Raw genomic sequence first — 11,500 nt, 5'->3', positions numbered from 1 at the left:
GTATTTAATCACCTCTGGGTTTTAATTTTCTTTGTTAATGTGTGCTGAAGAGGCTGCACTGATGGGGACTGATGAGGCTGCACTGATGGGCAGCTATGGCATGGTATTTATGTGGTTAAAGAAAGTCAAATGCAGATCAGGAGGAGGACATTTGCAGGTCAAATACACTTGTCAAGGAATCCTGAATGACCTCAGAAGCTTCTCAAAATGATGTCTAATGGATGCCATCAACAAAAGCGCAAAGCTCTTCCCTGCTGGGATCCCAGTCTTTGGTGGGGTGTTCAAAACAGGGGCATGGTTCTTTGAGTGCTCATTCCCCAGGCCTCTGCTGGAGGATGGGAGTTGCATCCAGACCAAGCTGATTTTAAGGGCACAGGAAACAGTTAACAATAAAGATGTACAAACTGTGGACCATGCAGAAAATGTCACCTAGTGTTAAAATTGCAAAACACCTTATAAATGCACAAAACTTTTCCCTTGAATTAATTTCATAATTTAATACATGTGAAACTTTCTATCAAGCATTATTATCACCTCTGATAACGACACTTGTTTTGGCACTGTTAGCATGCAGTATACACTGCAGATTCACGCAACAGACCCAAAAATGTCAGAAGGTTAATAGGAGAAGGACACCAAAGACAAAAAAAAAAAAATGTTTATTCGTAATAAAAAAAAAGACAGAAAAATACAATCATAATTCCTGAGGTCATCAGATGGCGGTTTGAGAGAAATATAATTCTTTGATGTATACATCTTACATAGTATCTTGCTGCTTTTTCTTTGGTTTGCGTCCTGAAGCTTCTGAATCACTTCATAAAGTGATTAAACTTCTTGCCCCTATTTTTATAGTTCGTTCGTTTCAAAAGGGTGCTTGCAATGTTTTAACTGGTGTTACAGATATGTAAAGAAAGGCACTTGTGCAATGTATGAACTGAGATTTGCTTATCACTCCCTTTCTGGCCTTCCAGTGCTTCACATACGGCTCACCCTGGTATGAAGACCTTTCAGCTCCTCCATAATTTGTGGGGGCAAGTCATCATTAACTTGCTCTGTCAAGTATTTTCCCACCTCTTGTACTTCCCTTTCCCAGAATCCTTTAGGGAGTGAAAACAGCTCATTTGTGTCAACTCCACCTATCCCTTGTAAATTCAGTGCACCTTCAGCAGGGAGATAGCCAATAGGAGTTTGCCGTGCACTCTCTTCTCCCTCTACTCTACGGAAGATCCAGTCTAACACACGTGCATTTTCACCAAAACCTGGCCATAAGAACTGTCCATTTTCATCCTTTCGGAACCAGTTGACATGGAAGATTTTAGGGAGACGAAGACCTTCCCTCTTTTGCAGGCTCAGCCAATGAGAGAGATAGTGGCCAAAATTATATCCGAAGAAGGGACGCATTGCAAATGGATCATGCATTATCACTTTGCCTGAATGAATATAAAAATACAAATTTAAAAGAATTTGGACCATTTATACATCAAAAGAGATGTTGTGTCTGTAGAAAAGTCATCTTTTGACTTACCTTTGTGCTCTGCAGCCGCTGTTGCTTCAGATCTCATAGCAGCCCCAACAAACACACCATGATTCCAGTTGAAGCTTTCATATACTAGTGGCACACCTAAAAATATTCCAATATCCAACTTAACATACATAGTAAAGGTCTTTGGACAAACATACACAGCTTGTTTGTTGCAAATTATGCAATTAGAGTACAAGGATAGTAACCAGCACACTTGTGCTTTAAAAGGTGCTCATTATTGATCCAACGTATCCACTTCCGGACCAGTGACGTACCGCTTACGTTGCTGGACTTCAGGTTGTTATACTGGAATGATACCTGTAGCTTCAGGCATCACACTGGTACCATTTTTTTTTTTTTTTTTTTTTAGAACAGACAGTCATTTCGCTTGTAAAAGCAATCTTAGCAGCCAACAAGCAGTGGGAGGGGACTCCTGTCACCTTCCGCGGCTTGCTCGGGCTCTCCTGCCCCACTAGGGGACCCGAGCAACCAGCTGTTTGGAAACCCGACAACTTTGATCAGCTCTCCCCTATGGTAACCTGGAAATGATGATCTAACAGCACTTCTGGTTTACCCGGATGTCAATGGCGCCATTTTAAAAATAATCAAAGCAGTTGAAAATAACGATCTTGGTGTTTTGAATGCTTTTAAGGGATGAGGAGGGATTTGGGGTCTTATACCCCAGATTTCTCCATAAAGAGTATCTGTCACATGCCTATTAGGATATTTAAATTCTTTGTGACTGAAATAAAAGTCCCCTTTTTAAATTTTAAAGCAACAGTGTAATAAAAGAAAAAAAAAAGAAAATTAAAGTGCCCCTGTCCTCCTGTGCTCGTGCACAGGCGAACACGTGCATTGGTTCTGCCTGAACGTACGCAAAAAGCGATAGTCACAAACATTTGAGATATCACCACGGATGTTAGATCATGGGCAGTAACTCTAGCACTAGACCTCCTTTGTAAATCTAAAGTGATTACCTGTAAAATATTTTAAAGCGTTGCCTATGGATAGCAAAATGTATGTTATTTGTTGCCAGTGCATGGGCGCAAACAATTTTAACCAGTTCCTGACCAGCGCACGCCAATGTACGTCGGCAGAATGGCATGGGCAGGCAAATGGGCGTACCTGTATGTCCCTTTAAATTTGCCGCCCTGCCACACGAGCGCGCCATCGGCCGGGACCCCCATGAGTCCGGTCGTGGGTCCTGCGGACTCAATCACCGCGGGCATACCTGCGATCGTCTCACGGGGCAGCTGCCTAGCAACTAGTGACGCTGATCTCTGCTCCATGTGATTGGAGCAGAGATCAGTGTTCACTAAAGGAAAGCCCAGCCCCCCACAGTTAGTAACACACCCCTAGGAACACTTAACCCCTACACTGCCACCCACTGGTTAACCCCTTCAGTGTCATTTACACAGGAATCACTGCCTTTATATAGCAGTGATTGCTGTATAAATGACAATAGTCCCAAAAATGTCCGATATGTCCGCCATAATGTCGCAGTCACAATAAAAAAAAAAATATATATATATAATAATCGCTGATCGCAGCCATTACTAGTAAATAAAAAAAATTATTAATAAAAATGTCATAAAACTATCCCCTATTTTGTAAACGCTATAACTTTTGCGCAAACCAATCAATAATCGCTTATTGCGATTTTTTTTACCAAAAATATGTAGAAGAATACGTATCGGCCTAAACTGAAGGAAAAAAAAAAAGTTTTTTTTTTATATATTTTTGGGGGATATTTATTATAACAAAAAGTAAAATATAATGTGTTTTTTTTCAAAATTGTCGCTCTATTTTTGTTTATAGCGCAAAAAATAAAAACCGTAGGGGTGATCAAATACCACCAAAAGAAATCTCTATTTGTGGGAAAAAAAGGACGTCAATTCTGTTTGGGAGCCACGTCGCATGACCGCGCAATTGTCAGTTAAAGTGACGCAGTGCCGAATCGCAAAAAGTGGTCTGGTCTTTGACCAGCAAAATGGTCCGGGGCTGAAGTGGTTAAAGTATGACATTTTTGGCATCTAGTAACTCGGTGTGATATCATCTTACATATTTTACAAAAAATTGGGTTATGTATTGTGTTTCTTTGCATTAAAATTAAAAAAAAAGTTTCTTTGAAAACCTGTGCGCAAATACCGACATAAAATATTGCAAAACCTGGCAATTTATTCTCTAGGGTCTCTTTAAAAAAAAAAAAAAATTTTTTTATATATATATTTTTTTTTTTAAAAAAGAGACCCTAGAGAATAAATAATAATAATAATGTTTGGGGATTCTAAGTAACTTTAAATGTAAACAAAAAAGTGCCAGAAAGGGCCTGGTATAGAAGTGAATATTTATTAGTAAATGTCTTATGATGCATCTTTTCTTTTTTTGAACAGAAAGTCCCGGTTCACACAGTGGCGACCTGTAAGGCGGCTTAGCCGCCTGACAAATCACGCTCTGATCTTAGCAACGGAACTGTTATAATAGGAGCGTTTCAAGTCACTCCGAATTAGAAAGGTTACTGTACTACTTTGGGGCAACTTGCATTGAGTTCTATACAGAAGTTGTATTGCAAGCCGCCATGAAGTCACGCTGTACGAGGCGGATTTAGAGTTGGACTACTTTGAAGTCGTCCAACTGTGTGAACCGGCACTTCACGGAACAGTCCCTCTGACACACCTTGACCCTTAACATAAATGGTGTTTGTGCTGGACAAGCACATTAAAGAGTGAAAGGCTAGGACATATTCATAAACAAGTATAGTAGGCACTCAAGGAAAAAAGGAACGCTTTATTGCACTGGCATTTTGGCGAATCAGTCCTCCTTTATCAAAGTAACAGACATATATTACATAGTAGTACATAATTAGCCCTTTAAAGACCAACCCCCACCAGAACAACCACCCTAAACATAATTTGTGCTACAAAATATGCAAAAATAAACAATAACTATCATTCATAGGCAGTGTCAAAAACTATTGCCCCGTAGGGAGACTACAAACAGCCAACCTACAGTAGAAACACTGGTAGCCGGAAGCACAACCAGCCAGGACAATGCCTTAGCAACCCCCGATGCTGGAGATGACATCATGAATTGGGAACCAACAGGTTTCAGACTAAGTGCTAATACTGCACATATGTGTGTGTATATATTTTGAAATCACGTACCTTCAGGCCGTCTCCCGCCAAAAATAATAGCATCTATTGGAACACCCTCTGGAGACTCCCAATTCTCATCCATAATGGGGCACTGAGCAGCAGGTGCACAGAAGCGTGAGTTTGGATGTGCACTGGGCTCTTTGTCTCCTGTAGATATAAAGATCTCATTACAACTTGAGATTTAAAAACCATGCAGATTAGTGAAAAACAAAAAAAAGAAGAAGACTAACCTTTCTTCCATGGCTTTCCCAACCAGGATGTAACTGTGACTCCGGGAGGCAATTCTTGATCCAGCCCTTCCCAATAGACCCCACCGTCACTGGTCTCTCCCACGTTGGTGAAGATAGTGTTTTTTTGTACTGTGTTAAGGGCATTGGGGTTGGTTTTTACAGAGGTGCCAGGAGCCACTCCAAAAAATCCATTCTCTGGATTAATAGCACGGAGGCGTCCTGTAAAAGACAAAACGTTTATACTTGAGTGCTTGCTGTAATATTTTTTTTTTTACCTTCTACAATATAACAAAAAAGCACTTTTTTTCAAGGGTGTAAAAGGGTTAGAAATGAATCTCAGTCATTCTTCATTATTGTCTGTGGCACTCGTGGAAAGATTCCTGTCCCAGAGACAGGAGTTTAAAGGAAACCTTTCTAAATTGGACAAAGAGGAAAAAAAGATCTTACTGAGCTCTAGCACCCACATTCGCCAAAATCATAGGCATGCGCAGGGGGTGTGCCAATTCTCACCATCGCCTGGGCTTCTCCCTGTTTTGCGCTCCCATCAATCAAGAGTGAGGGAAGAAGCTAGTAAACATTGTCATTTACCAGCCCCTTCCTTTTCTAACACACTCACTCACTGTGTTCATTCATAACTGAAGCCTAGTAAACCGCGTTTACTAGGCTCCAGTTTGTAAATGAACAGGAAGCTCAGCACAGAGCATTATCCCGTTCATTCACTGTCCAGTGCAGCTATGGCTGCAGAAAAAGACAAAATGAAAACGTTTAGGTTGACAATCTGCTTTCACTAAGGAGAAAAAGCGGCTGGCAGACATTCCTGCTACAGGTGTCAACAAATGAATTGCAACTTTTTCAGACTGCACCCAGTTAAACATGGGCACGCCAATGATAGGGACTAATGCAATAGGAACCTTGCGGTTTTTAAATGTAATAAACGATAACGTATAAATAGCTACAATTATATTTTAGTTACAGATTGCAAAAATGACCAAATTTCCATAATCCCATAAACTGCTACTATAACAGGAGGGCACAATTATTGGGCACACCTGCAGGGGGTTGCCTCTGCTTTCCCCCCAGGTGCTAGCTGTTTAGCGGAAGCAGTTTAGGGCAGTTTTAATTAGGGGAGTTTTGGCCCTCCTGCTCAACTGGAAGTAGTGGGGCTCAGTATAAAAGGAAGAGCCCACTATTCCAAAATGTCACTGACAGGCTGAAGGAAAGATTCTACTCTACACACCAACTATACTATAGAGCGGTTGAGCTTGGGGGAGTTTTTCTCTTCCTACAAAAAAAAATACTTGGCTGCAGTACTTTTTTTTTTCTTCACCGCAGTACACTGCATCCTCCTTTTGTGTACTCCAGTGCGCTGTAGCGCACGTAGGTGTGATGTGTATGTGCATTGTGGTGCCAATAAAAATGACTGCCAATGTGCATACACATGTTGCAGTAGCAGGCAGGAGTGCACATACTGTTGCAGTATACTAGGTGTGAACAGGCCTGTACTGTACAGAGCTGAGCGGACACATGGATTATAATATATATAATTTTTTTTTTTTTTTTTTTAATGCCGTGCCTTGGTATGAAACAAAATTGTACAGATGTTTGCAGGCAGCCTGTACTACTTTCTGAAAATACCAATTCCCTGACTGTCTCTGGGCTTAGTACTTTCTGAGTCACTGACCTGAACAAATGCAGATTATAAAGTTTGAGTGAAGTCAGAACTTCTGATCTACATGCTTTCTTTCCAGGTCTGTACTTCAGAAACTGTTAAAGCCATTGTTTTAAGGTGACAGTCAGACATCTGGCATTTTCAGCATGGTCAATAATGGCCGCCCCTATGTTTTTCTAATACCGTTTTCTTCAATGACCTCCTTCTAGTAATCTGACCATCTCTGGATTAAGTACTTTCATAAAAACAAGTATAAAGCAAATTAAGTAGATATGTAGTCCTTATTTCTCATATATGCATACCTGTTCTAGGGCAGAGACTCACAAAGTATTCAAGCCCTGAAACCAGCCATTTATAGAAAAGTTAGTAATAGCTGCCTAGATGTTTGATAAGAGTGTGCTAGGAGACTGGGTTTCTGGCTACCTTTGAAGACTGGGGCAATCTGGTGCACAGATTTAATGAATGAATATTAGATGCATTCCCTATGCGTATATAAATAAATCATTTTAATTTCTGTAAGGAATTTAGCTTTAATTTAAGAAGGAAAATGCATCCATCTTCACAGATTTTTCCCTTGCTATTTTAAGCTTACTGTATAGTTCACTGCATTTCCTGTTGGCAGCCCAACTACAAAAAGGAATTGTACCACGCACCTTCACTGTCGAATTTCATCCAGGCAATGTCATCCCCCACACACTGTACTTTCCAGCCAGGCAGCGATGGCCTCATCATGGCCAGATTTGTTTTTCCACATGCACTTGGGAAAGCAGCTGCGATGTATCGCTTACGTCCAGCAGGGTTTGTGATCCCCAAAATCTAACATGGGAAAAAAACCCCATAACAGAAGAATGTACAGTAACATGAAAAGGCTCAGGAAACAGAAGACAGAGGGTCTAGTGCAGGAGAGAGTGTACAGGGTGCTATAAGCTCCTCTCTCACCAGCATATGCTCCGCCAACCAGCCCTCATCCTTTGCGATTCGGGAGGCAATACGCAGAGCGAAGCATTTTTTTCCCAACAGAGAGTTTCCTCCATATCCACTTCCGAAAGACACAATTTCACGATTATCGGGGACATGGGCAATTAGTGTTTTTTCAGGGTTGCAGGGCCAGGAATTCACAAGAGGGGCTGTTAAAAAATAAAATAAAGAGACACCATATATAACATATATTATTTATATGATGCAAAATGATCAAAGGATAACAAGGATTTTATCCTACCTTTCAGAGGAAGCGGCTGTCCCACAGAGTGCAAACATCTCACAAATTCACCATCTCCCAGTGCGTCTAACACTGGTTTGCCCATCCGAGTCATTATGCGCATGCTGGCGACTACATAGGGAGAATCTGTGAGCTGTACCCCATACTTAGACAGTGGGGAACCAACTGGGCCCATACTGAATGGTAGTACATACATTGTGCGACCTAAGAAAAACAAATCAAACACATGAATAAGACCAGAGACAATCAGATGAGAGAGGCTATATAAGAAATAAGAGTGGAGAATATGTGCAGAAAGAATGACACAAAGCTGGCTATAAAAAGTATAGTTTCCTTTCCTTCAACCCACAGATACCTTCATCCATGCTTTTAATAAACCCCCAAAAATTATGCAAACCTTTCATGCAGCCAGGGAAACGTTCACCCTTTGCTCGATCAAAGTCTTGAGGGGACATCCAGTTTCCCAGTTGTCCTTTTGCACCTTCCAGTGGAATTGGCACAGTGTCTCTTTGCTTGTCAGTCACTATAACAGTCTTACTCTCCACTCGGGCTACATCTTTTGGGTCAGTTCTTGCCAGCCAGCTAGGTAACAAAAAAAAAATCATCAAAGTTTAATTTGTTGCTTAAAAAGAAAGTCAGCCAAACCTGACATTTATTTAAAAAAAATAAATAAAACACTGAGCAATGTCAACAAGGACACACGGACATACTGAAAAAGAATGTGGACTAATAAAATAAACAATCATGAAAACATGGCCAAGAAAACTGGTCGAAATTAGTACAAAAACTTTGTGATAGGACTCAATAGAAAAATCACTAAAGCCCCCCTTCCTCTTTAAACTCTACATCAATATGCCCTACCTAATACAAATTAAAGTGATTGAAAGGGTTTGCTTATAAAAAAAGAAAAAACAAAACAAAAAACACAACAAACATATCATACTTACCTCCACTGTGCAGCTCGTTTTGCACAGAGTGGCCCCCGAACCTGCTCTTCTGGGGTCCCTCGGTGGCTCCTCCCCACATCAGATAACCCCATAGGAGAAGCACTCACCCGGGGGATTACCTTGTGGGCATGCTCCCAAGTCCAGCATTTGGCATCCATGGAGGCTGAATCCAGGACTCGGCCCCGTGTCCTCTGCTCCCATGTCATTGGATTTGATTGACAGCAGTGGGAGCTAATGGCTGCGCTGCTATGAATCTATCCAATCAAGAGCCGAGAACCCCGGGCAGAGAGCGCGTCCCTGTGGGTCAAATTCTAGGGCTCAGGTAAGTAAAACGGAGGGGGGGGGGGGATGGGGGGCATAGGATGCATTATTAAGGTGAAAAAACACGTGGATTTACAACCCCTTTCATTTCATTGCAATCGTGTAGAGTTTGCTAAATTCTATATTCAAAAATGTATTTAAAAAAATGTTCCTGCATGAATAATTGTGTAGCCTAGGGGTACTAAGTCCTCTGATGTGACCTGCAATCTCAAACCAGGGAAGCACATGCCCATGCTCTAGCATAGTGGGTTGGTAAGCCCAGATCACGATCAATGGGTTGCGGAAGAATCAGGAACCGCATAAGCCAATACTGGCCTCTGCAGCACCAGCACCTGTCCCAGACACTTTGCCTGGGACCTTTCTAGCATCCTGGAGAGAGATGCCAGCAGTAGCTGAAAGGGGAAAAGGTGTATTAAACATCACATGCACTGTATGAATGCTAATATGCCCATTGCAAAAGTAAAGAATGGTTTTTAGGCTGCTTTCACACTGATCCACAGGTGCAGCTGAGAGCACCTGCATCTTTCATGCGGGTTAGCTACACTGAGCCATATACTTATATTATATCCTGAATGCAGGAGTTTTGGGGGGTTATTTACAAAAGGCAAATCCACTTTGCACTGCAAGTGCACTTGGAAGTGCAGTCACTCTAAATCTAAGGGGTAGATCTGAAATGAGTGGAATTTTATGAGCTGATTTTATCATCCAATCATGTGAAAGCTAAAATGCTGTCTTTTATTTTCCTTGCGTGTCCCCCTCAGATCTACAGCGACTTTACTTTCAAGTGCACCTCCAGTGCAAAGTGGATTTTCCTTTAGTAAATAACCCTCCTTGGTGTGCTTTCAGAAAGTGTACCGCACCCCCAAGATGTAATAGAAGTCTACGGCTTAGTGCAGTTAACCTGCAAGAAAAAAAAAAAAACACGTAAACTGCAGCGCATCAGTGTGAAAGCAGCCTTATTGGGAGCTCAGGACAGTATGGGCTCATTTACATTTGCAGTTTAGGGGACGGTAAAATCCCATAGTTCATTGTGGCCCATGACCGGTTATCATATCACTTAAGTGGCCCTAGCTCTTAAAAAAAGTTAAGCACCCCTGGGGTAGCCAAACAGCTCCAGGCCCCATGACAGTGGCAAGGTCTGCTATGGCTATAGTTATACCCTTGGCTATAATGTATACTGTACGTTATGGAAATGGCACCTTACCAGTTAGAGTACTTGCTTAGTTTCTTCAGCATTCCCTCTTGCTGTAATAAGGTCAGAAGGGTGTCATTTTCAGACGGTGACCCATCACATATGTGAATGTTTTGGGGATTACACAATTCAGCTCCTCTTATCACAAATTCTCTGACACCTGGAGGGAGGCGCTCCATCTGCGCGCTGAGCGTCTGCACAGCATGTGCCCTGCGGCATCTTACCCGCTGTGCCTCCACCCATGCTTTAACTGTCCGGGAGCACGGCCTGTGCAAGAAAAAAAAAAGAAATAGTAACAGTGAGACTTCACTTGTGTTCATTCTAAACATACAGTAAGCATGATAGAAACATCACCCTGATCTCTAAATTACCTTGAAATGTGCATAACTAACACAGCATCATAACTAAAGACTAAGCAAAACAGGGAATCACATTGTTCAGTAAGGAGAATATATGGAGAAGAGACTGCCATCCACTTATAAAATGTGACATAAAAGACAAACTTGCATAAAATGGAAATGCACAAGATCATTCAAGTGGAATGTGATTTACCATAAATTTAAAAACAGTTACTGTGCCATACAAACCTATAGCAATCAGTAAGCAAATGCTTTTTATTTTTAAGTTAGTCAAATAAAATACAACCCCTATAAACGTATTAAAAACAAAAATATTTATGGCATTTTTTTCGGTTTTGATGGAAAATAAAATCAATAGATGACAGAATTATAGACTTTACTCTTTGTATTCATGTGTTTGTTTCAAATTTTACAGTTATTAATATTATTATACAGGATTTATATAGCACCAACAGTTTGCGCAGCACTTTACAATGTAAAGGGAGACACTACACCAACAGTACAATTCAAAACAAGAGGGTTAGATGAGCCCTGCTCCTGCGAGTTTACAATCTGTTGTGTACCTTTACACGCCTCTAGTGCTGTCACAAAAGAGACACTGGGGAGATGTACAAAAACTGGTGCACACAGAATATGGTGCTGCTCTTCATGGAAACCAATTGGTTTCCAGATTTGAGCCTAGGTTTACATTGGAGTGTGTTAGAAATCGTGCGAGTTCAGCTGAAATTGCGCAATTTCAACTGGACAATGCAGTTTGACTTCGGGGGCGATTTGACAGACATCTGGCCAGGTTCCCACACAGATGTCTATACAATGCACCCCCTGAAGTTGCCAAAAGTAGTACAGGAACTACTTTTGGGAATCGGTGTGGCACCGCACCGATTCA

General features: G+C 41.3%; 1 protein-coding gene across 1 annotated transcript in view; it reads right to left on the bottom strand.

Annotated features, from left to right (window-relative positions):
- Nucleotides 1-640: 640 nt before the first annotated feature.
- Nucleotides 641-11,500, bottom strand: part of PCK2 (phosphoenolpyruvate carboxykinase 2, mitochondrial) — a 32,239-nt gene continuing 21,379 nt past the window's right edge. The window contains exons 2-10 of the mRNA XM_077469433.1: nucleotides 10,268-10,522; nucleotides 8,193-8,377; nucleotides 7,796-7,999; nucleotides 7,516-7,703; nucleotides 7,230-7,392; nucleotides 4,908-5,126; nucleotides 4,687-4,824; nucleotides 1,526-1,621; nucleotides 641-1,430 (exon numbers count right to left, since the gene is read on the bottom strand). Coding sequence (XP_077325559.1) covers nucleotides 976-1,430; nucleotides 1,526-1,621; nucleotides 4,687-4,824; nucleotides 4,908-5,126; nucleotides 7,230-7,392; nucleotides 7,516-7,703; nucleotides 7,796-7,999; nucleotides 8,193-8,377; nucleotides 10,268-10,522 — 1,903 coding nt within the window. The 3' untranslated portion in view covers nucleotides 641-975. The remainder of the gene's footprint in view (nucleotides 1,431-1,525; nucleotides 1,622-4,686; nucleotides 4,825-4,907; nucleotides 5,127-7,229; nucleotides 7,393-7,515; nucleotides 7,704-7,795; nucleotides 8,000-8,192; nucleotides 8,378-10,267; nucleotides 10,523-11,500) is intronic.

Source organism: Lithobates pipiens, unplaced genomic scaffold (assembly GCF_037356315.1).
Source record: "Lithobates pipiens isolate NorthernLeopardFrog02 unplaced genomic scaffold, aLitPip1_a1.2 Scaffold_11, whole genome shotgun sequence".
Taxonomy (NCBI): domain Eukaryota; kingdom Metazoa; phylum Chordata; class Amphibia; order Anura; family Ranidae; genus Lithobates; species Lithobates pipiens.
The sequence above is the reverse complement of the archived record's forward strand: the minus strand, read 5'-3'. Positions and strand labels throughout refer to the sequence as shown.